The following is a 22,046-nucleotide window of genomic DNA, read 5'->3' as shown; positions in this document are numbered from 1 at the left end:
AAGAATCAAAATTTTAATTTAGATACTTAAGACTGTTTATCGATTTTTTATACGAATAAAATAAAAAAAATATTAATGCTTTAACAAATTTGAATTCTATCATACCGTAATATCAGCAACTGTTGCATGGTACAGAAAGCTGTGCACATTTGAAGGGGCGAGAGCCTAAAGAGTTTATTGCATTTCAATGTTGCAAAACTTCATCTCACAATTCATTCGTTTGCTCAAAAATGGTTCCAATTTTCTTTAAATTTCTTGTGATTTTTCGGGCGATTTGACGAAAATTCCTTAAAATATCTCCTTTGAAACATGCATCCAGTGATGAGAAAAAAAAAAATCCGCAATCTTGCGATGTACCTATTTATGTTCCTTCGGCTTTCGTTCCTTCATTTTCACTTTACAAACCCAAAAATGTTGCCAATAATATTTTAGAGAACATTTTCCTTAAAAGTAATGTATATCATCGTCAAGATCACAAATTCGATTCACTTGTGAATTGAGAACGTTTTAAAAATTTATTCAAGTAAAAGTGTTCTTGAAAATTGTATAACGGCAATACATGTACTTACACCATTCTGATTGTATATATTGGACAGCCTCGAACAGCAAGATCCGCTCGTTGAAACAGCATAGTGCATCGAGAATATACAGAGCGCCTTCATTACTGAATTTATGCAACGCGGATTTATGAAGCACGAATAGTTGCATTCTCTGATGGGGAGCAACATTTTCGGGCTTTGCCGCTATGAGATCCGCAGCGCCTTCGTTTTGTGAGATAACAGGCTTTTCACATTGGAGTTGGGAATGCAAACACCCCGCAACGCACCAGTTTTATTTTGTTCCGTTTTCAGTTATTTACGAGTGTTGAGGCTCTTCGCCGTTACTTGTGATTTTCTATTCAATTCTCAACTTCACTCCAACATTGACGAATTCTCAACAGGAGGGGAAAAATCGCAACTCAATTTCAAAATATTGCGATTTTTCCCTTGAAAAAATAATGTTACCAGGAATGTATCGAAGTGCCATGTCTGTTCCTACTCACATACGTGTATCAACTACATGTTGCTGATCTACCTTTCGAGCTTTCGCCTCAAAACCCCTCTCAATCTCCGACAGGCTTTTACCGCGCGTTTCGGGCAAAATAAAAATCCCGAACAGAGCCGCGAGAAAAGAACTCGCGGCAAACACAAAAAGAAGCCCGTACATCTTCAAAGCTCCCATGGCGACGTGGTAAAGCTTGACGTAGGTGAAGAAGATACTGTAAGCCACGCACAAGGTCGCTCCACTCATGATGCCCCGGACATTCAAGGGGTACAGCTCGGCCCCCATGGACCAAGGAAGACATGTCACGGACAGATTTCCCGCCACGAGTTGAGCGAAGATACAAAAAAGCAGGAGCCATTGGAAGGGTTTCTCGAGTGGCAGTGTATCCCAGTACTTGAACTCGTAAATCCCTGCGCCCAACAGGGGCACCGTCATGCAGAGACCGGAAACCGTGGTGGAGAACTTCCGGTCTAGTGACCGGAAATAAATGCCGATGGTGGCGTTGGAGAGGAATCTGACGGTGGAAAAGGCGACGGAGAGTGCTATCGGGTCGTATTTGGTGCCCAGCCTCTCTAGGTAATCTACCTGGAAAGCAAAAGAAACGACAAGTCTTAAGGTTGATACAGACATGCCGTACTTACATAAAGCACAATGCAATGAAAATATTGATATAAAGTTGCGATTTAATGCGGTCACATTGCAATGTTTTCGTCATTATATTACAATATTTTCACTTCATCACTGGAAAAAAGACTCTTGGAGTACAGGCTTAAAAAAATTGACAAAAAAAAATATACTCGTGATTCAATCGGATTTTTCTTTGCATCGAGAGCTATGCCTCTAAATTTAAGCGGATTTTCTTTGTTTCAAGCAAAAATCAAGAGTATTCTTTCTTGCCAAAGAAGAGAGTTAAGAGTCTGAACTCCGGGTCCAAGAGACCTTGTGTCCAGTGTTTGATCAATAATTGCCGATTTTGAACGATAAAATGAGTTTCACGTGCGAGAAAGGTAGGCAATTTGCGATGGAAAAAGTGCAACTAATTTCAATCAGGGCCGGATTCACTTACTTGCCGCCCATGGGCCGCCTGTATTTTGCCGCCCCCTTCTCATTCGTTTTGAAACATCAATAAAAACCATCAAGTGAACGTGCTGGAGGGGGAGAGGCGCATAAGACGCGTTTACTCGTGTTGGTCACATTTTTTGCGAAAGCCCTGTCAACACTACTAGCAAAAGTTCACGGAACTAAGCGCGGAAGTTAAGTTCCGTAAACCTATCTCTGTGTGGACAAGGCCCTCCATTTATAAGAAAGAACCAAGAAACTATGAAAGAACAAACATAAATGTGGTTTAATAATTTTAACTTCCGCCGCCGCGCCGCGCTGACCGCACTGTGTTTGGCGCAATGCAGGAAGTATTCCTACAGTCTTACATGCGCTATGCGTTTCGGGCCGACCGCTGCTACACGCACTGTATTTGACGTAATGCGTGAAGTATTCACGCGGTCTTGTAGGCGCTATGCGTTTCACGCTGCCCGCAGCGACCGCACTGTCTTTCGCGCAATGCGTGAAGTATTCATGCAGTCTTGTAGGCGCTCATACATGTTACATGCCGACCGCCGCGCCGAGGGTTTCTCCTTTTCATTTCACGTTCTCGTCATCTCATTGCTCTCTGCGCCGCGCCGTTCCAGGCCAAGTTCCGTGTTCGGTTTCTCTCTTAATCTTAACTCGACTAATTAAAGGTGCTGTCTATTGTATCACAGAAGGACGACAAAATTAGAGATACACTCTCAGGAAATAAGAGATTTTATCACCTTTTCTCGCTCGTAATTTTGTCTTCTGAATCCGATTTTTCTTCATAGATACATTAAAAAAAATTGCAAAATTTGCCGCCATGCGCCGCGGCCCATGTGGCCACCCCCTTAATCCGGCCCTGATTTCAATTTAATGGCAATAAATTTCAATATTTGAATCCCAAATCAGATGATTCTACGCATCACAGACCTGATAGTAAATCATATCGTAAAACCCGGTGGAAAACTGCAAGAGGTGGAAAACAGCGAGAATCAGAAAAGGTTTCCAAACGGTGGGCCGGAGGAAGGTCCGCCAGGAAAGCACCTCGGTGCAACTCTCACGTTCCTTCAAAGCGTCGATCTCCAGAAGGACCCCGGCCTTGCTCCTGCCGAGCTTCTGGAGATTCCGCACGGCTGCCGCCTCCTCTCCTTGACTGAAGAGCCACGCTGGAGACTCCGGCACGAAGCACTCTGCTCCTGCGAGCGCGAAGGAGGCCAGACTGAACGCCGAGCAGGCCATCGGCCATGGTAAGCACGTGTTGACGACGGAGACGAAGAGGACTCCTCCGGAAAATAGGGCTATCAAACACGCAAGCACGACGCTACGTTGTTCTTTCGTGCAGATTTCCGTGAGGTAGACTACTGCGCATGCCTGGAAACCTGAAAAATTGGAAGGCCGCATCAGACAGCATGCTTTGTAGAGCACTGAAAAAAAATCTCGGTGTATTTACTAAGAAAAGGGTAAAATTACCAAGAATCCAGGGTTCTATTTGATCCCAGTTTTTTCTTGGTAAAATTACCATTAATGGAATTGGTAATTTTACCGAGAAATTTCGGAAATATTATTGACTTTCTCGGTAATTTTACTGGACCCCGGTAAAAACGCCGATATTTTTTATCGACTGCGGTAGAATTACCGAGATAAAATGGCAAAGTTACCGGGAATTGACAGCCAATAAAAGTGGTATTCTTACCTGAAAAAAAAAACAGTAAAAATGCCGGGTTTTAGGTAAGCTTACCAGTCTGTCTTGGTAAAATTACCAATAATTGGTAAAAAAAAGTGAGATGGTAAAGGTACCAACGGACCTTGGTAAAAACGCCGAGAATTTTTTTTCAGTGAGGAGTATTTACTACCTTTTGGGCGTATTTATGCTGAATAGAACTATGTGCAAGTGGAAAGATGGGGTGTGCTCCTTAGCCGAGGGCCGTAAGAATGAATGGGAATTTTAAAGCGCCAGTGACGTCAGCAGCAACGACCGGGCTTGACGTTCGTCGTCGGGACGCTTTAACTCATGAGCCCTGTCCATAACGCTCTTGTCACATGTCCACGGCTCACGAGTTAGCGCTCAGTTCCTTTTGATTTAGTGTAAAATCCCGCTTTTCCATTTTCTCCAAAGGAACTATATTCATTTTAATATTGTTTCTTATCCAACTCACCACGAGCACACCCCGTTTTTCCACTTGCTGATGACTTAAGTCGAAAAGTACGTTTCTCCGACTTTATACATACATAAAGTCGCTTTCATAGCGCCACCTCGCGCTCTGAGACGCCCAAAAAACTTAATCTAATTCTCATACTATAAATAAATCAGCAAATATTAACTATAGAACTATACCCCATTATTTTTTGAATATTCCTATTGTTTAATCCCATTAAACTGCCAAAGATAGCCGAGCTAACAATAACAAATAAAAATCTTGATATACAAAATAAGTAATATAATAAAATTAACGGAATTAATTTTATTAGAGTAGATGAAATAAAAAATCTAATCCACTCAAGTTTACCACAAATTAAAATCAATCAAAAATGGAAAGGGAATATACCCATCTTAACCATCTTCTCCGACTTTATAATATTGTAAATCTCCGTTCATGTAATGTGAGCGAATATACTGGGCAAGCGATACATAGGCAGGTGCCTATGTAGGGTTTAGGGCCCAAGTAGCTCAGTGCAACGAATATATTGAAATTAAGTTGCAATTTGATTTTAAAAAAAATTGTAATTTTTTTATCATTAAATTGCAATATTTCTAAATCGTTTAGTCGATTTATGCCGATTTTAAACAATCAACAAAATGAGTTCCATGTGACAGAAAGATAGGCAATATGCAATGCAATGAAATATTGCAACTTGTTTCAATTTTATCGCAATAATAAAATTGTCAATAAATAGGCCCCTTCAAATAGGAGCTAGGCAACATACACAACACTCAGTGGAATTGCAATATTTTTACTATGTAATTTCTACTTGTTGCAATATGTGCAACTTGAGGGCGGTAAATGTCGTAAGGAAGGATAGAGGGAGATGGGGGACAGGGGCTTGTAGCATTATTTTTTTTCAAGTTACTGTCACGCAAGTAAGACTGGAGGAAAATTAGTGAAATATACACGGGAAGGACATTATTTTTTCAAAAGTATAAAACACGAGTCATGTTTCATTTTTTTTAAAAAAAAAAAAAATAACTAACCGACAGTCTCTCTGGTATTTTCTGTTATTTTTTCTAACTCCTTTTAAAAATATTCATAGAAAATGTTAAAAATGATATCAAGCATGAATTAGGATATCAGGAAAAGAGGCAACGTTCTAACTTGATATATAGTGCATGAATAAATACTTTATAATCCTAGGGATGTTCTGGTTTCTGAAGACTCTTCATTTTATCTACAGACTTTTTTATTCTTTCGATAGTTCCAGTGATGTAGTTCTCCGTAAAAAAATAAAAAAAAAACATTCAAGAGACGGATTTTGACTAAGGAACGTGAAATAGACTTTTAACAGAGACACATCAACTCGGTTCAGGTTAAAACCGAGAGATGGAGGTTTGATATTCAGTTCCTCCTTAAACGTTCAATGTTAAGCACGATTTTTAACAACTTTATGAAAAAAATATTTATTCTCGACCGACTTTGAATTTTTGACAGAGGAAAATGTACGACTGGTTACATTTAAAACTACTCCTAACCCATTTTTTCCATGAATGCGACTGACAATTAGAGCGTTTTTGTAAAACTCGATCCCAATGTAGTAAAAGTCTGATGCAGGAATCTTTCTTTATCCAACCATAGGAGTAACACATAAGGGTGGTTTCACGATAAACGGAATAGATTTGTCGCCGTAACAGACAACACATTTTTCGATCATACTTTTAGTAGGTATTAATGATAAATACTCGATTTTTTTCGCATTAATCTTCAAAGGGTTACGTATTATAGCGCTTTTTAACGATTTATTGCTCTACTTCTCAATTTTTAATATATAAATGGCCGAAAACGTGCTATCTGTTACGCGCGGTAAAAAGACAGCGTAACAGATAGCGCTTCGGGGAGTTGGACTAAGAAACAATCGGGGGGGGAGGGGGGGAGGGGTAGCTTGTCAACAAAAAATCAAATCGCTTGAACGTGAAAAGAATGCAAGTTGATTCCTTACTTGCCTTCGCCGAAAGCACAAATTATTCGACCTATGTAGATTTGGGTGACCTCTCTGGCGCTAGCGATAACCGCCCATCCAAGACCCATGTTGAGGTAGAAGAGGAGAACTCCTCGCTTACGTCCAAACGCATCGATGAATGGACCGATTAGGATTGCCGCAATCGGGGCCGATAAAATACCCAGACTTGCTGTAACATAGACAATGGCGCACAGTGGATTGAATCAATCAGAAAGGTCGGATATGCAATTTTTGACTATGGCTGCTTTTGATTTTTATTTAGTCACATTTGAAATTGTATTAGGTACTTCTAGCAGAAAATTTCACGAGGAAACCAATGGAATCACTTTTAAAACCTCATAATTTTGTGTATACGGAGTTATGAGCTTTTAAAGTTTCCAAATTTTGTCCGACCTCTCCCATTGACTTAATCCACTGTGCGGCGTTCGTACGATACACACGCACACGTTCGTTAACATAGCTATATGGGAAAAGTAACACAGATGGATTGAATCGTGTGGGTTGGAGTATCAGCCTCTGAATAAAAACTCAAAAGACTCTTCTAAAAAAACCTCATTATATAATCAGATGCTTAAACCGGTTTGGCAGTCTGGATCACGAGCTCATCCTGTGCTTTAGCATCACTGATTTAAACCTATAATCGGGAAAAATTTTGCCAAATTTTTCAGAAATTTTTCCTCGCTTGCTTGAAATATATATCCCTACCAGAAGAATTAGAAATAGATATAGGCAGGTAGTTAAAAATTTGGTATCTGAGACTTTCTCGCTGCGCCTTACATCTCAGTGAGACAATCGACAGACATTGGCATTGACTAACAATGAGCAGTCTCTTAAAAGACAAACACGAAAAAGAAAGAAAAAATAGTTGATTTGACAATTATGCAGTTAAAAAAAGTGCCCGGCATGTTTCAGTGTAGATTTTACAGTATAAAAGGGCAAATTTAACCATCTCCGTGGGTAAAAATGTTTTAAAAATAACACAGTTCTTCCATATTTGTGAAATTTCCCGTTTAAACATGACAAATTTTGATTTTTCTTTAGGTAGCATTGCAAAGATATACTGGACTGATTTTTTATGATTATTATGGTTATTATTAAGAATTACCATCAAGATAAGCCAGTGCTCTACAAAGTTTTGAAAATAGGCTGTGGGAGTTCCTCTTTAAGGGCACGCAACCTTATTTTCTGGGGGTTGGATCGCGCAAAGGCCACAGAGCACTCCCTAATTTCTTATCCGGCCTAAAAAAAGAAGAAAAAAACCCATTCCAGTGAAAAGATCTCGGTCAATCGATCATTTTGCTGCGTATCGATTTAATGTACTACCTGTCCACGCGACCCAATATGATTCATTCCTGAATTGTTTGGATTTCGATAGGAACACATGATCACGAAAGGGAATCGGAGGCATGTTTTTGCAGCGTGTGAGCAATGAGCGCACGAAGAGGTGCTTGACTAAAAGGTATGGCTGATGAGAATGATCGACTGAACTGACTGAAGTGAGGACAAGTACGCTCCTGCAAGAGCATTTGGATTATCACGGATTGAAGGCGATTCTAATTTGCGTTTCATACCTCACTCAGCGCACAACGACGAAGCTTCCGCTCGGTCCCACCAGTCCGCGCTGTAGCGGTCGAGATTATTTTTGAGTCAATTTTCCATCACTGTCACGCAGGAAGATAAACCATTCAGAAATTAAAATCCTTGCCAAATGCAGACGGTTCCTCTCAAGAATTTAATATTTTTAAGCTTATACCGGCCGGACAGCTAATGTCAGACCACTGCACGATTCGCCGGATTGTGGTGGAATCACGTTGGTTAGGCGAATGCACCCGATCAGGTCATAGAATTACGAGTTGGAGATCTGATCAGTCCAGCGCTCAGATACCATTCATGGACAACCGCCCCCGTCTATCAGTTGACGGAAAAATTTATGAAATGAAAACGAAATGATGAAGCAAACAAAACGCCAAGAAGGCAGCCGAAAGGCAGTCGTAAGGCAACCCCGGGAACAGTTTAGTACTGACGCCCAAACTAAAAACAGAATACAGAATGAAACTTAACAAGATACTGAATAATGAGTCACTGGCGTAAGTCATACTCGAAACCTCACCATACGGGTGCCAGGGTAGCATCCGCATGGTTACTCATTACCCCAGCTGATGGACTGAAAATACGATCTCCCAAAAAAAACCCTTAAGTTCCCAGCTCCCTCCCTCCCCTTAGGAGGAGCCGTATGGCAAAGTCCAACACGACGGACTTAACCGGCCAAAGCCCATGGTTCGCCAGGGTGGCCCTTTGGCAATGTCGCAATTTTCTTGGTCTCGCCCTTGCCCCCTGAAACTGATACTTCTGATTAAAAAAGACCCTATGCTTGGTTTCAGCGTGCCGGTATTTTGGTATTTTTTTATGCATTTTATATTGAAAAATAAATTTCTTCCTTATTTTCGGCAAAATTGATTTTCTGGGAGTTCGGTATGTGTTGCGAAAAAACTTACGTCGATTTGGCTTCAGCATCGAAAAAAAGGTGGAACGAGCCCCAGCAGACACTTTTTTTCGTTTTATTTTTGAAAAAGGCGAATAATAGGTATATCCACTTGAAAAAAACGGCATATTTAACCACCCCCGTGCGTAAAAATGTTTTAAATATGATAAAGTTTTTCCATATTAGTGAAATTTCCCGCTTAAACATGACAAATTTTGATTTTTCTTTAGGCAGCATTGCAGAGATATACTGGGCTGATTTTTATGATTATTATGGTCATTATTAAGAATTACCATCAAGATAAGCCAGTGCTCTATAAAGTTTTGAAAATAGGCTGTGGAAGTTCCTCTTTAAGAAGGGAATCGGAGGCATTTTTTTGCAGCGTGTGAGCAATGAGCGCACGTAGAGGTGCTTGACTAGAAGGTATGGCTGATGAGAATGATCGACTGAAGTGAGAACAAATACGCTACTGCAAGAGCATTGGTATCATCACGGATTGAAGGCGATTCTAACTTGCGTTTCATACCTCATTCAGCGCACAACGACGAAGCTTCCGCTCGGTCCCACCAGTCCGCGCTGTAGCGGTCGAGATTATTTTTGAGTCAATTTTCCATCACTGTCACGCAGGAAGATAAACTGTTCAGAAATTAAAATCCTCGCCAAATGCAGACGGTTCCTCTCAAGAATTTAATATTTTTAAGCTTATAGCGGCCGGACAGCTATTGTCAGACCACTGCACGATTCGCTGGATTGTGGTGGAATCACGTTGGTGAGGCGAATGCACCCGATCAGGTCATAAAGTTGCAAGTTGGAGATCTGATCAGTCCAGCGCTCAGACACCATGCATGGTCATCCGCCCTCGTCAATCAGTTGACAGATAAAGTTTTGAAACAAAAAAACAGATATAACGCCGATAAGGCAGCCGAAAGGCAACCCCCGGGAACAGCTCAATACTGACGCCCAAAGTTAAAACAATGAGTCACTGGCGTAAGTCATACTCGAAACCTCACCATACGGGTGCCAGGGTAGCATCCGCATGGTTATTCATTACCCTAGCTGATGGACTGAAAATACGATCTCCCAAAAAAAATAATCTTTTAGCTCCCAGCTCCCTCCCTCCCCTTAGGAGGAGCCGTACGGCAAAATCCAACACGACGGGCTTAACCGGCCAAAGTCCATGGTTCACCAGGGTGGCCCTTTGGCAATGTCGCAATTTTCTTGGTCTCACCCTTACCCCCTGAAACTGATACTTCTGATTAGAAAAGACCCTATGCTTAGTTTCAGCGTGCCGGTATTTTGGTATTTTTTTATGCATTTTATATTGAAAAATAAATTTCTTCCTTATTTTCGGCAAAATTGATTTTCTGGGAGTTCGGTATGTGTTGAGAAAAAACTTACGTCAATTTGGCTTCAGCATCGAAAAAAAGGTGGAACGAGCCCCAGTAGACACTTTTTTTCGTTTTATTTTTGAAAAAGGCGAATGATAAGTATTACGTCTCATATCATTACAGAAGTTAGCGTCTAAAAATGAAGCTCAACATGTGACAGGTATTACAGGTGTGTTTTTTTCTTTTTTATTGCGCTAAGACCGTTTCTTTCCAGGAAATATAGTTTTTCCCCAAAATACTACAAAACCCAGCTGACTTTGTCCTCTGCAATGGACATTCATTTAGGTTCTCTAAAATTACGTTAATAGTTTAGTAAACGAAGGTATATAGGGCCAGTTTTCGGCCAAAAATGAACGTACGGCTGGATTTAGGCCCAATCGATTCTACATATGAAAAGGTGTTTTTAATCAAAAGTCCCCATAAATCCCTTCGGGGGATTCCGCACAGTGGTCCCACAAACGTTTTCTTTATTTTTCAAAGTTTATTTTTTAACTGATCACTAACAGGTGTGTGAAAAAACGGCCAAAAATGCCTCAAGACAACCTGGAATTTTGAACACTTTTTTTTTTTTAAATGTTCCTCTTTAATCGAGCTTTCTAATGGTATTTAGGTTTCTGGATTGTATATACCTCAGGGAGGCACTGGTTTTATACTGGTTTTTGTTCAGATACCGTCGATTCCACGATCGTGGTAAAATAAAAACAAAATTATTGTAGCTGTCAAAAACTGCTAAAACCGCGCAAGTGCCCCTTAAAGCCAAGTAAACCCAGAAAACCACACGCCATTAGAAAGCTCTATTTAAGAGGAACATTTTTAAAAAAAAATCATTGAAATCGGTTGAGATGCACAGCGGAGATATGAATTTTTAGAGGTTTCCGCTTTAATAAATCCGCTTTTTAAAATTTTTTTTAAACGTCGCAACCCGGCGCTTTTAAGCAAAACGGCGACCGGTTTTGGGCGTCTCGAAAGATACTGTATCGCCCCAAGTGTTCAAAATTCGAGGTTGTCTTGAGGCATTTTTGACCGTTTTTTCACACACCTGTTAGTGATCAGTTAAAAAATAAACTTTGAAAAATTAAGAAAACGTTTACTAACGGGTATTTTTCAATCCAGGCCTTCATATGGACGTAGATACAAAAAAGGGCCGGCCAATTATTCTCAATTTTCAATTTCATTCAACTTTACTCACATTTAAATTACTTTGATATTCAAAACTACAGTTTATTTAAAAAGTAGACTTAATTACCTACAGTTTCAAGAAAAAAGTTGAGCTCTCCAAGGTTATTTCTCGTTCCGCAGTGAATTTTTGAAAATATGTTCCATTTCCAACTTCATCGGACCACTGTGCGGAATCCCCCGAAGGGATTTTTGGCGACTTTTGATTAAAAACACCTTTTCATATGTAGAATCGATTGGGCCTAAATCCAGCCGTACGTTCATTTTTGGCCGAAAACTGGCCCTATATACCTTCGTTTACTAAACTATTAACGTAATTTTAGAGAACCTAAATGAATGTCCATTGCAGAGGACAAAGTCAGCTGGGTTTTGTAGTATTTTGGGGAAAAACTATATTTCCTGGAAAGAAACGGTCTTAGCGCAATAAAAAAGAAAAAAACACACCTGTAATACCTGTCACATGTTGAGCTTCATTTTTAGACGCTAACTTCTGTAATGATATGAGACGTAATACTTATCATTCGCCTTTTTCAAAAATAAAACGAAAAAAAGTGTCTACTGGGGCTCGTTCCACCTTTTTTTCGATGCTGAAGCCAAATTGACGTAAGTTTTTTCTCAACACATACCGAACTCCCAGAAAATCAATTTTGCCGAAAATAAGGAAGAAATTTATTTTTCAATATAAAATGCATAAAAAAATACCAAAATACCGGCACGCTGAAACTAAGCATAGGGTCTTTTTTAATCAGAAGTATCAGTTTCAGGGGGTAAGGGCGAGACCAAGAAAATTGCGACATTGCCAAAGGGCCACCCTGGTGAACCATGGACTTTGGCCGGTTAAGCCCGTCGTGTTGGATTTTGCCATACGGCTCCTCCTAAGGGGAGGGAGGGAGCTGGGAGTTAAAAGATTATTTTTTTTGGGAGATCGTATTTTCAGTCCATCAGCTAGGGTAATGAATAACCATGCGGATGCTACCCTGGCACCCGTTATGGTGAGGTTTCGAGTATGACTTACGCCAGTGACTCATTGTTTTAACTTTGGGCGTCAGTATTGAGCTGTTCCCGGGGGTTGCCTTTCGGCTGCCTTTACGGCGTTATATCTGTTTTTTTGTTTCAAAACTTTATCTGTCAACTGATTGACGAGGGCGGATGACCATGCATGGTGTCTGAGCGCTGGACTGATCAGATCTCCAACTTGTAGCTTTATGACCTGATCGGGTGCATTCGCCTCACCAACGTGATTCCACCACAATCCAGCGAATCGTGCACTGGTCTGACAATAGCTGTCCGGCCGCTATAAGCTTAAAAATATTAAATTCTTGAGAGGAACCGTCTGCATTTGGCGAGGATTTTAATTTCTGAATGGTTTATCTTCCTGCGTGACAGTGATGGAAAATTGACTCAAAAATAATCTCGACCGCTACAGCGCGGACTGGTGGGACCGAGCGGAAGCTTCGTCGTTGTGCGCTGAGTGAGGTATGAAACGCAAGTTAGAATCGCCTTCAATCCGTGATGATACCAATGCTCTTGCAGTAGCGTACTTGTTCTCACTTCTATTAGTTTAGTCGATCATTCTCATCAGCCATATCCTCTAGTCAAGCACCTCTAAGTGCGCTCATTACTCACACGCTGAAAAAAATGCCTCCGATGCCCTTCTTAAAGAGGAACTTCCACAGCCTATTTTCAAAACTTTATAGAGTACTGACTTATCTTAATGGTAATTATCTTAATAATAACAACTATAATATTAATAAAAATCAGCCCAGTATATCTCTGCAATGCTGCCTAAAGAAAAATCAAAATTTGTCATGTTTAAACGGGAAATTTCACTAATATGGAAAAACTGCATTATATTTAAAACATTTTTACGCACGGGGGTGGTTAAATTCGCCGTTTTGTATTGTAAAATCTACATTGAGACATGCTGGGCACTTTTTTTGACTACACAATTGTTATATCAACTATTTTTTTTCTTTTTCGTGTTCGCCTGTTTCGTGTCATGTTTGAACGGGAAATTTCACTAATATGGAAAAACTGGTTCATATTTTAAATGTCTAAGGGGAGCAGGCTCATGTATGAGTTTCTACAGATATCTTAACGCAGGACGGTAGATATTTTGCCAGATATGATCAGGTTTTTCATACAGCGGAATCAATGTCGTAAAGGTACTTACTAACCTACCCACGTTTCTTGGTCTTGAGATAGATGGATCAGAGAGGTGGCACCCTTCATCTGCGACAGAAGGAGATTCGCTGTTCCTTCGTTCATTCCCACAAAGGAATATAGTAACAGCGTCGTACTTCCGGCGATGATCTATAAGAGGGGGAAAAATGAAAAAAATTCAAACAGTAATGTATGTCATATCAATGAACTTTGTCGAAATTCCTACGTATTCATAAATGGGTCACAATATAAGAGACGCCGCCCCCCTCTCCCCTAAAAAAAAAAAAAAAAAAAAAAAAAAAAAAAAAAAAAAAAAAAAAACTGAAAAAATCGATTTACGTAGAAAGTGTTCATGAAATACATGTAGTTCATAAGATTAGATTCTCATCACATGGGTTGGGTCTACCAAGGGTTAACTAAATCACAACGAATTTTCACCAAGGAAAGAACTGTTTGTACATTTTAATTTATTATTTCACAGCGAAATTCGATTTTTAAGCATATCAATTGGACGTATTTCTATCAAACGGAACTATGTGCATCATGACGTGAGCCCTGTTATACACATTTGCTTATGGGTCTCAGGGCTCATGTCTTAATGCACATAGTTCCGTTTGGCAGAATAAGCTCCGCGTTGCTTGCCATGAATAACGCACACACACATTAAAAAAAGCCATCGCATTGTAGCGCTTTCTCAACGGTACCTAAACTATGCAAAATCAATTTTAATCGGTGGTAAAAGATTGGCAAACTTTAATCTCTTCAACCTTCGCTTATATGTACTATCGACGAATTTAGTTTTGCGCAGAGTCTCTGGTGACTATTTAGCGACGGCGCGGCGCGGCGCGTTGCCTGATAACGCTCTCATGAAGACGCACGCGTTCCTCTGTGAGTGCGTAGTCACTAACACAGACGCACATGAAACACACACAGACATTTTCACTCATTCACCGTGAGAATTTACGTTTTTGGCTCTTTGGAATGTAAACAAAGATTCGTAATGACGTATCGCGCATCGAATCCAATTCTCACTTGCCTCTACTTGTTCTTGTGACTAGAGCAAGGAAAAAAGGACCTTATTCCAAATCGGTCATTTTCAACCTTTCAAGCCTGATCTTCGAAATATTTTCAAAGTTGATAGAGGATTACCTCCCGAGTCTAAAACAATGACGATTTTTTAAATCGGGCAATCAAGGGGGAGGTGGAGGGGGGGGGGAGTCAAAGTAAAAAATGTAAACTCGCATATCTCGCTAATGGTTTGTTGTAAAGAGATGAGCTTGGTCTCAAAATGTAGAGAAAACCACCAGCTTTCAGGCAATGTTTAAAAAATTGGTCAATTTTGAAAATTTCATCCATTGCTGCCGCCTTGCCGTATCTCAAATTTTCTTATTTTCAGCTGAGACATTGAAGGAATCGCACAATAAGTAATCAAAATATTTTCTGATGAAAGTAGACCTTTTAAGCTTTAAAACAAGCACAAGTTCATCCTCGGGAAACAAGTTGGAGGAGAGATATGATTTTTCAAAGTGGATGCGGTACACTTGGACCTAATTTGTTCCGAGTCCCAAGATCACCAATGCCCCCAAATTGCGATTACGAATTGCAAGGTTATGCATTTTTACACCCCATTAGCTCATTTCCGAAGAAAATTATTAAAAAAGAACAATATCGAGACACATGAATGTTACAGGACTAGCCTCAGCTGACGCTCGCTGCATCAACCTTAAAAAATCGTGACTCTTTTTCAAATCATTTCTCTAGGATGGACTTAAATTTAAAAAGCTCAAATAGTAGGCTTTTATTAGCAATTACTCTTTTTTTCTCTTATTTCTACCCAGAGAAGCGTTGAAGATAAACATAGATTTTTTTATGATCGAAAACTTTGATTATCCTGTATCCATTGCATATTAATCATTTATCCTGATATTGTCATTTTTGACGAATGATTTTGTCTAGGTGTGACATATAAAGGTACCGCCCCAGCTAAAAATTGAAAATTTGAACTACGGCAACGTGACAGGAATGGATGACATTTTCAAAATGACCCAATTTTGTCACCATTGTCTGAAAGCTTGTGGTTTTCTCTAAATTTTGAGACTAAGATCATCTCTTTACGACAAACCGTTCACGAGATATGCGACTTTGAACATTTATCTTTGCCCCCCCCCCCTTCCCCGCTATCCGTAATTGCTTGATTTCAAAAATCGTCAGTATTTTGAACTTGGAAAGTGATTCTCTATCGACCCTGAAAGTATTTCGAAGATCAGAGCGAGATTGGAAATGACCGCTTTTAAATAAGGCTTTTTGATGACCGTTTTATCACCCATTCTCCTCCATTTTAATGAAAGAATCCCGAATGAAATGTTCCTGCAATTCTGCGGGAAGTTAATATCGTAATATCATTGACAGATTATTAATTTTACCTTCGCCCCGCATTAAAAAAAAATATCCAGCAAAATTGATGATACTCAGAAACAGCTAGTAATTGCCAGTAGAGGGAGTATAATAGTTAGCAAATTGGAGTAGAAATATAGTGTCATTCAGTCCAGTAGATCAACTTTTCACCCATCTCTCCTCCCAAAATGGCTGATGGGTGAATGTTTCCATTTAATTCATTGTTTTTCCCACTTGTCAGCAAAGCGGAGTAGCAAACTTGGAATCGATGTCTCTCAGTTGCAAGGTTTCAAAATGTTCAGTCTTATTTAATTTTTTCCCTCGGGTGGAAAAAAAGTATGTTGGATCCAAAGTCCAGACTCTTATAGATTGGACAAGAAAAATACTCTTGATTCATAAAATAGTATTACAAAATGACATGTAGGTCCCCCGTTCAAATAGTTTACACCTTTGCGATGCCATGACGAAGTTTTTACTCCTCGCAGATCGGAAATGAGACAAAAATTCAATGATTACAATACATTCAAAATTAGGCGTTGAAAATAAATTTTCCCAAATATTTTGTAGCTATTGCTAGAATAAGTAGACCGTTTCCGAATCGTAAAAAATGAAACGCAGATGGACTCAAAGCTGTCTGTCTTGCATAACTTAGGAGTGCAAATGAGATTTCTCCTTTTTCATCCTCTGACCAAACGTCAGGAAGTTTATGGGTAATCCCAATGCAATTAAGCGCTGAGTTCAATTAGGACTACAGGTAGTTTCTCTCCAACACTTTTAGGAAAACCAAAGTTTTCCTTAAACAAGGGCTGTTTCGAAGAACCAGGCCCGGACAGACCCTAAGGCCGACCTGCCACTACTGTCAAATACGCTCCCACGGCGCGCCGAGTATGCGCCCCTGTGACGCATAGCAAAATAAGAGGAGAACAAAAATTATGATGAAACCTTAAATTTAACTCAAATCAAATTTAAAAAAATATGAGGTATCTAAATGCGATACAACTATTTGTGCTAGATGGATGTCCATTGTCCTTATTGCACATGAAAAATTAAAAGCGCGATGGCGTGAGTCGTGAGGCGTGAATTCGCAATGCTCTGCTCTATGCTGTTAGTCATATCCAAGAGAAAAGTTAAATAGCGAGACCGAATTACGTTTTTCCTACCTTCGGCTGTGTTGCTCACGTAGCCTTTGAAGCACCACGACAAATGAGACAAACGAAATCAACACAATATGGAAATGGAGCAAGGGAGAGGATGGGCGTTGACGACGGCGCAGAGATACGACTATTCATGCTTGATGAATGTCCGTGTTGCATCTGCAAAATTGAAGGCGCAATGACCCGGGGCGTGAACTCGCAACACTCCGCTATATGCTGCCAAATCGGTGTCGCTGAGATTCGGGAGAAAAGTTAAAACAGAGGCCCAAATAGGTCTCTCTATGTCTTCGGCTGTGTTGATACTCGATTTTTTTTTTCAGGTCCATGTCCGATTCTTTTTTGGAATGATTTGCAGACCAACATCTAAAGCTCGCGTGAACCGGCCCCGTCCAATCTGCAGGGCAGGTTTTGTTAGTAAGGCTCGAGTCAATTTGACCCGGCTTCAGCATTTAAGGGTTGATGAAAATATCATTAAAATGACTGCACCTCCCTCGCAAATAGTCAGGATTCAACATTGGATCCAAACGAGGCCATTCAGTCTGTGAATTTCAATAAAATTTGGTTATGCAGTCGCAGAAAATTAGGCTCCAATTGTTCCGTCACGTCTGAAAACATTCAACAAAATGATTGCTGAATGGGACTTCCTGCTATAGATATCTGATGCATTTAATTGATTTGTTCCTATCTCTCTTTTTTTACTTGCCTTACTGGACACCTTAACCTTTGCTAGTTTCAGCACTCTTTTTTCCCTCTCTCTCTCCTTCAAAATTTCACTTTGCACTCACTAGATTGCATGTTTCATTTTCCGATCGAGGAGGCTAATAAGATCTTTCCAGCTGACATGTTTCTTGGGTTCATCATTTTCAGACTTTTAGTGTTTAAAATCAGTATTTTAGGTCATCAGCTCTGCCTCAGTTTCTCTAGAAATAAGGGAGGTTGGATGCGTCTAGAAATAACGGAGCTTCGGTGCGTCTAGTAGCATGTGATTTGTTCTCTTTTTTTTTCGTTATACACAAGTCTGTTAGTTACTTTAACACGTTCAATTTTAAAAATGTTCTCTGTGCTATCAATCACCTTTGATCCTGAAAATAGCGTGAAATTGTGATGATTTGCCAAACTTTTCTGGATCCCCCACCGCGTAAGGGGGGTGCATCCCCTCGGGAAATATCATACTACATCTCCCTTAACCGGCCAAGGGTCTACGCTCTTAGATGTGAGCCAGTCCGTACATGCGAAGAACGTTTAATTTTAATAGGAAACTGGTGTTTGATAGAGATGAATAAGGTCATTTTTGGATCTAGTAACTAAAAATACAAAAGGATACATGTATTTCATGAAAATTATTTGATCTAGGTTCTTCATGGAGGAACTTCCTTTAACTATGTTTGCTGCTAAATCAGAGAATGGCCGTATTTTTTTTTATACCATTGACCAATATTTTCGAAATCCGAATTTTTATACACATGCGTATTTTGGCATCTGAATAAGGTGGTTTTTTTTTTTTTTTTTTTGTGTGTGTTCCAAACTCGATCTTTCGGAAAATTAGTGGGTTGTGGAAAAAACAATAGTCGATTCGGGGTCAGAAACAAAAAAAGATATAGTAGCAAAATTAGCTATCTGAATAAAATGATTTTTTGTCCTTCAGGACTCAAAACAACGGATCAGTTTTATATAGGATTCGTGGGTGGATAATGCCATTTTGACCGGAAAACCTCGTTATCAGAAAAAGGGAGGCATATTTTTTGGACATGCGATATGCGATACTTGTCTGGCATAGAGTCCCTTTATACCCAGAGTTAAGACAACTCACTTTTGGTTGGGCTGAAAGTGGCCTAAAAAAAAATCCAATTCTGATTGGTTCTCGCTCATGGAGGCCGAAACGAGTGCACCAAGATGGCGGTACCTCGAATGTGAACAAGAATAATGAAAATATTACCTAATTGTGGTTTATCAAGAGTAAATTGTTATTTCCATCGGTCCAAAATGAAAATAGATTAAGAAATTATTCACAAACCAATCTCATTTTCTTTTTAATTGATCAATTTGTTGATGTTGTTGTTTTTGTGTGACAGACATCGCAGGATTCCTGATCCTTATCCCTCAATATCGTTCGTTCGGGTGCACTCGTTTCGGCCTCCATGGCCAGCCAAGGCCGGCTGCCAGTCAGCTGATAATCGAGTTGTCTTAACTCTGGGTATAAAGGGACTCTAGTCTGGCAAGTGTCCATGTAACTTTGGCTCCAAAATTCAAGAATAACTTCGGTTTATCTCAATCATGCATTAATTTCCAGAAAATCTTTTCCTAGGAAAATTCATTTTTAAATAATCCCAATTCGCCTGGAAAATGGCAGAGACAGGGACAAACGGAAGTCATACTTGGACCCAGGGCTAAATATTACATGAGAATTCGCTATATTAAAGCATTAACTTTTTTTTCGGTGCATACTTGTGTAATCTTTCATATTCAGCAGCGGACCAGTTTTGCGTCATTTTCAAACTTCCTGCGCGAGAAAGTATATCCTGAATTAAGGAGTTCTTTGGAACAAGGGCGTGTGTTCAAAAAAGTAGTTCCGCGGAAGTCGCATTTGAAAGTTCAGAAGTGTATAGCGCTAATTCTAGCCCATATCTTCGCACGAAATTTAATTAGTTTGAAAGAACAAGTCTTCGAGAGTGTACTTGCAAAAATGGAACATTGTGACTACATTTCTCTATGATCCCTACAAGATAACGTGGATCGTTGTGTAAAAAAAAAAAAGGGGGGGTAGGGCTTTTTAGTACACTATGTATATTTCCTGAAACTAGGAAGAATCCAATTTCAGAAAACGCGTTCTCCCGAAAAAGGGCGGATACCCGCATACGCCTTTGTCCCAAAGAACTCCATGTAACCTTCCGGCGCGGCGTCTAGGAGAGAAAATCAGTTGCACCTCATGAAATTTTAGCTCTATTTTCGAGTGACCGCGGTGTTGCGCTGTCTATCATAGTTTGCATCTATAGATGCTTGTCTGAGAGATATTTTCTTGAAAAAGTAGCAGATTTGTCAATTGTTCATGTGCCTCCGTTTTCCTCGTTGGCATGAGATGAGATAGGTCCAATCAGCACCCGATATCTTTGAAACGCGCCACGCCGCGCTGCGCCTCGTCGCACAGTTTACATTTGATTTGGAGCGGCCTATGCGCAAAACTAAATTCGTCGATAGTACATCCGCATTTCCTCTGCACGTAGAAAATTCGTCCGTAACTCTTGCGATCCTCATATTTGCTCTTATGTCTAACCAAAATTTAAGTTAGTCCGCTCAATAATTTAACTTAAATTATAATTATTACCTCAGGCCTGGTAGGTAATAGTGCTGCATTATTGTTCCAGGAACCAAAATAGTTTTACGAAAAAACAAAAATTAGTAACCGCGAACGGAGATAATCTTGGTTCGATTAAAAATTAGTTAATTGAAATTAATTTTTTTTCATGTTATAAGCCAGTCAATTTTTTTTAAAAAATCCGTAGGGATCCGATTCAATAACCAACGCTGAGATTGACCCATTTAAACAACGTTTCAATATTTAAAATTAATTAATTTACATTTTAATTGGGTTTAAATAAAATTTAAATTTAAAATTAATGAACACTTACCGTCCGAAGCCAACAATTCCACGTGATGGTTTCAGCCTCACCCGCCGGATCCATCATTCTTTACAGTGGTGCGAAGTATGATTCGGAACTTTCCAAAAATTAAGTTTTTTTACCGTTCCAATATCAATTTTTTCAGCATTGCATGTAACATTGCATATTCGGACTCGAAAAAAACTCAAATATCACTCAGGTTATCACTCTAGAACATCTCTTAAGCCAATTTAGAAGTGAAATTGTATTGTTAAAGTGGAAATGGGAATCATGCTATTGCTGAAAGAAATGCGCACTGGACAGTTGCATATGTAGTGATGCTTTGGCATACAATGGAAACTGTCGAAAATGAGAGGTGATAGCGATAGCGAAGCCATCTTTGTCGTTCCGACCAAGGTTGGTGACTTAACAAGACATCGGAACGCTCTTTCGAAATTACGTAAGTATACCAATTGAAAGTTTTCAAAGTCGTGTGGAATTCGATGAGCCAAAATCCAAATCAGGGAAAGCCAAAATGGCGCAATATTGGCCAACAATACTACCGTGCTAAGGAAAAGCGCCATATCGACGGTGAAACTACCAAACCACGTATCTCGTTTGCGGTGTTTAAAAATCTACGCTCGCATTTTATTTTTTTGAAGTCGACCAAATCAATATCATTCCTTGAACTTTTCACAGAATTTTCTCCGCACAAAGAGGAAAAATCACAGAAATTTTCAAGACTAAACGTTAAGTAGTTTTTCATTAAAAAAATAAAGCATGACAGGAAGTCTGCGACGTCGCAAACCGAGATACGTGGTTTGGTAGTTTCACCGTCGATATGAGCCTTCATACGTTGTCAAGTTTCCTCCGATAAAAACCGAATTTACCGGGAATATTGCGTATATTATTTTCCAAAATTTTTAGAAAATTTTGTACGCAATTTGATCTAAAATATCCGAAAACTTCAAGGAAAAGTATGCATGAATGTTGTCAAAAATACATGTTTTATCAAGGGAAATTTGGCAACTCTCAAATGTTCATACGGCGTTCTTCCTAAGCACGACAGAATAATATCCCGGTTATAATCTTTACGATTCATTGTCAGTGGAATATGACCAACGTTGCATTGCGCGTCTTACGACATGATTACACGGACAGAGACGAACGCCGACATTAAAATTTTCGCCAAGGTTTTTCACCTCGGAAAATTGTGTATCTCAGGGTTATGGCACGTGAGTAGGACGGCGCGGCGGTCGGGGACTCAAATTTCGTCGAATCGGTCATCTTGAAAATTTTTCATCGTGTGCCAGCGCTGCCACGTTTCATAACGCACCAGGTTCTTTAATAATTTATAATACACGCGAGTCATTTTTCTTCGGGTACACTGGAAAAAAAAAACCACATTGGA

General features: G+C 39.7%; 1 protein-coding gene across 1 annotated transcript; it reads right to left on the bottom strand.

Moving 5' to 3' along the window:
• Positions 1-31: 31 nt before the first annotated feature.
• Positions 32-21,051, bottom strand: LOC109033794 (facilitated trehalose transporter Tret1). The gene is made up of 5 exons (XM_019046568.2): positions 20,666-21,051; positions 13,506-13,641; positions 6,266-6,451; positions 3,043-3,491; positions 32-1,629 (listed from the first exon to the last, which is right to left on the bottom strand). The coding sequence occupies exons 1-5, from the start codon at positions 20,720-20,722 to the stop codon at positions 1,039-1,041; spliced, it is 1,419 nt and encodes a 472-aa protein (XP_018902113.2). The 5' UTR covers positions 20,723-21,051; the 3' UTR covers positions 32-1,038.
• Between the last annotated feature and the right edge of the window lie 995 nt (positions 21,052-22,046).

This window comes from Bemisia tabaci, chromosome 8 (assembly GCF_918797505.1).
Source record: "Bemisia tabaci chromosome 8, PGI_BMITA_v3".
NCBI lineage: Eukaryota > Metazoa > Arthropoda > Insecta > Hemiptera > Aleyrodidae > Bemisia > Bemisia tabaci.
Note: the sequence above shows the minus strand (reverse complement) of the source record. Positions and strands in the feature narration are given on the sequence as shown.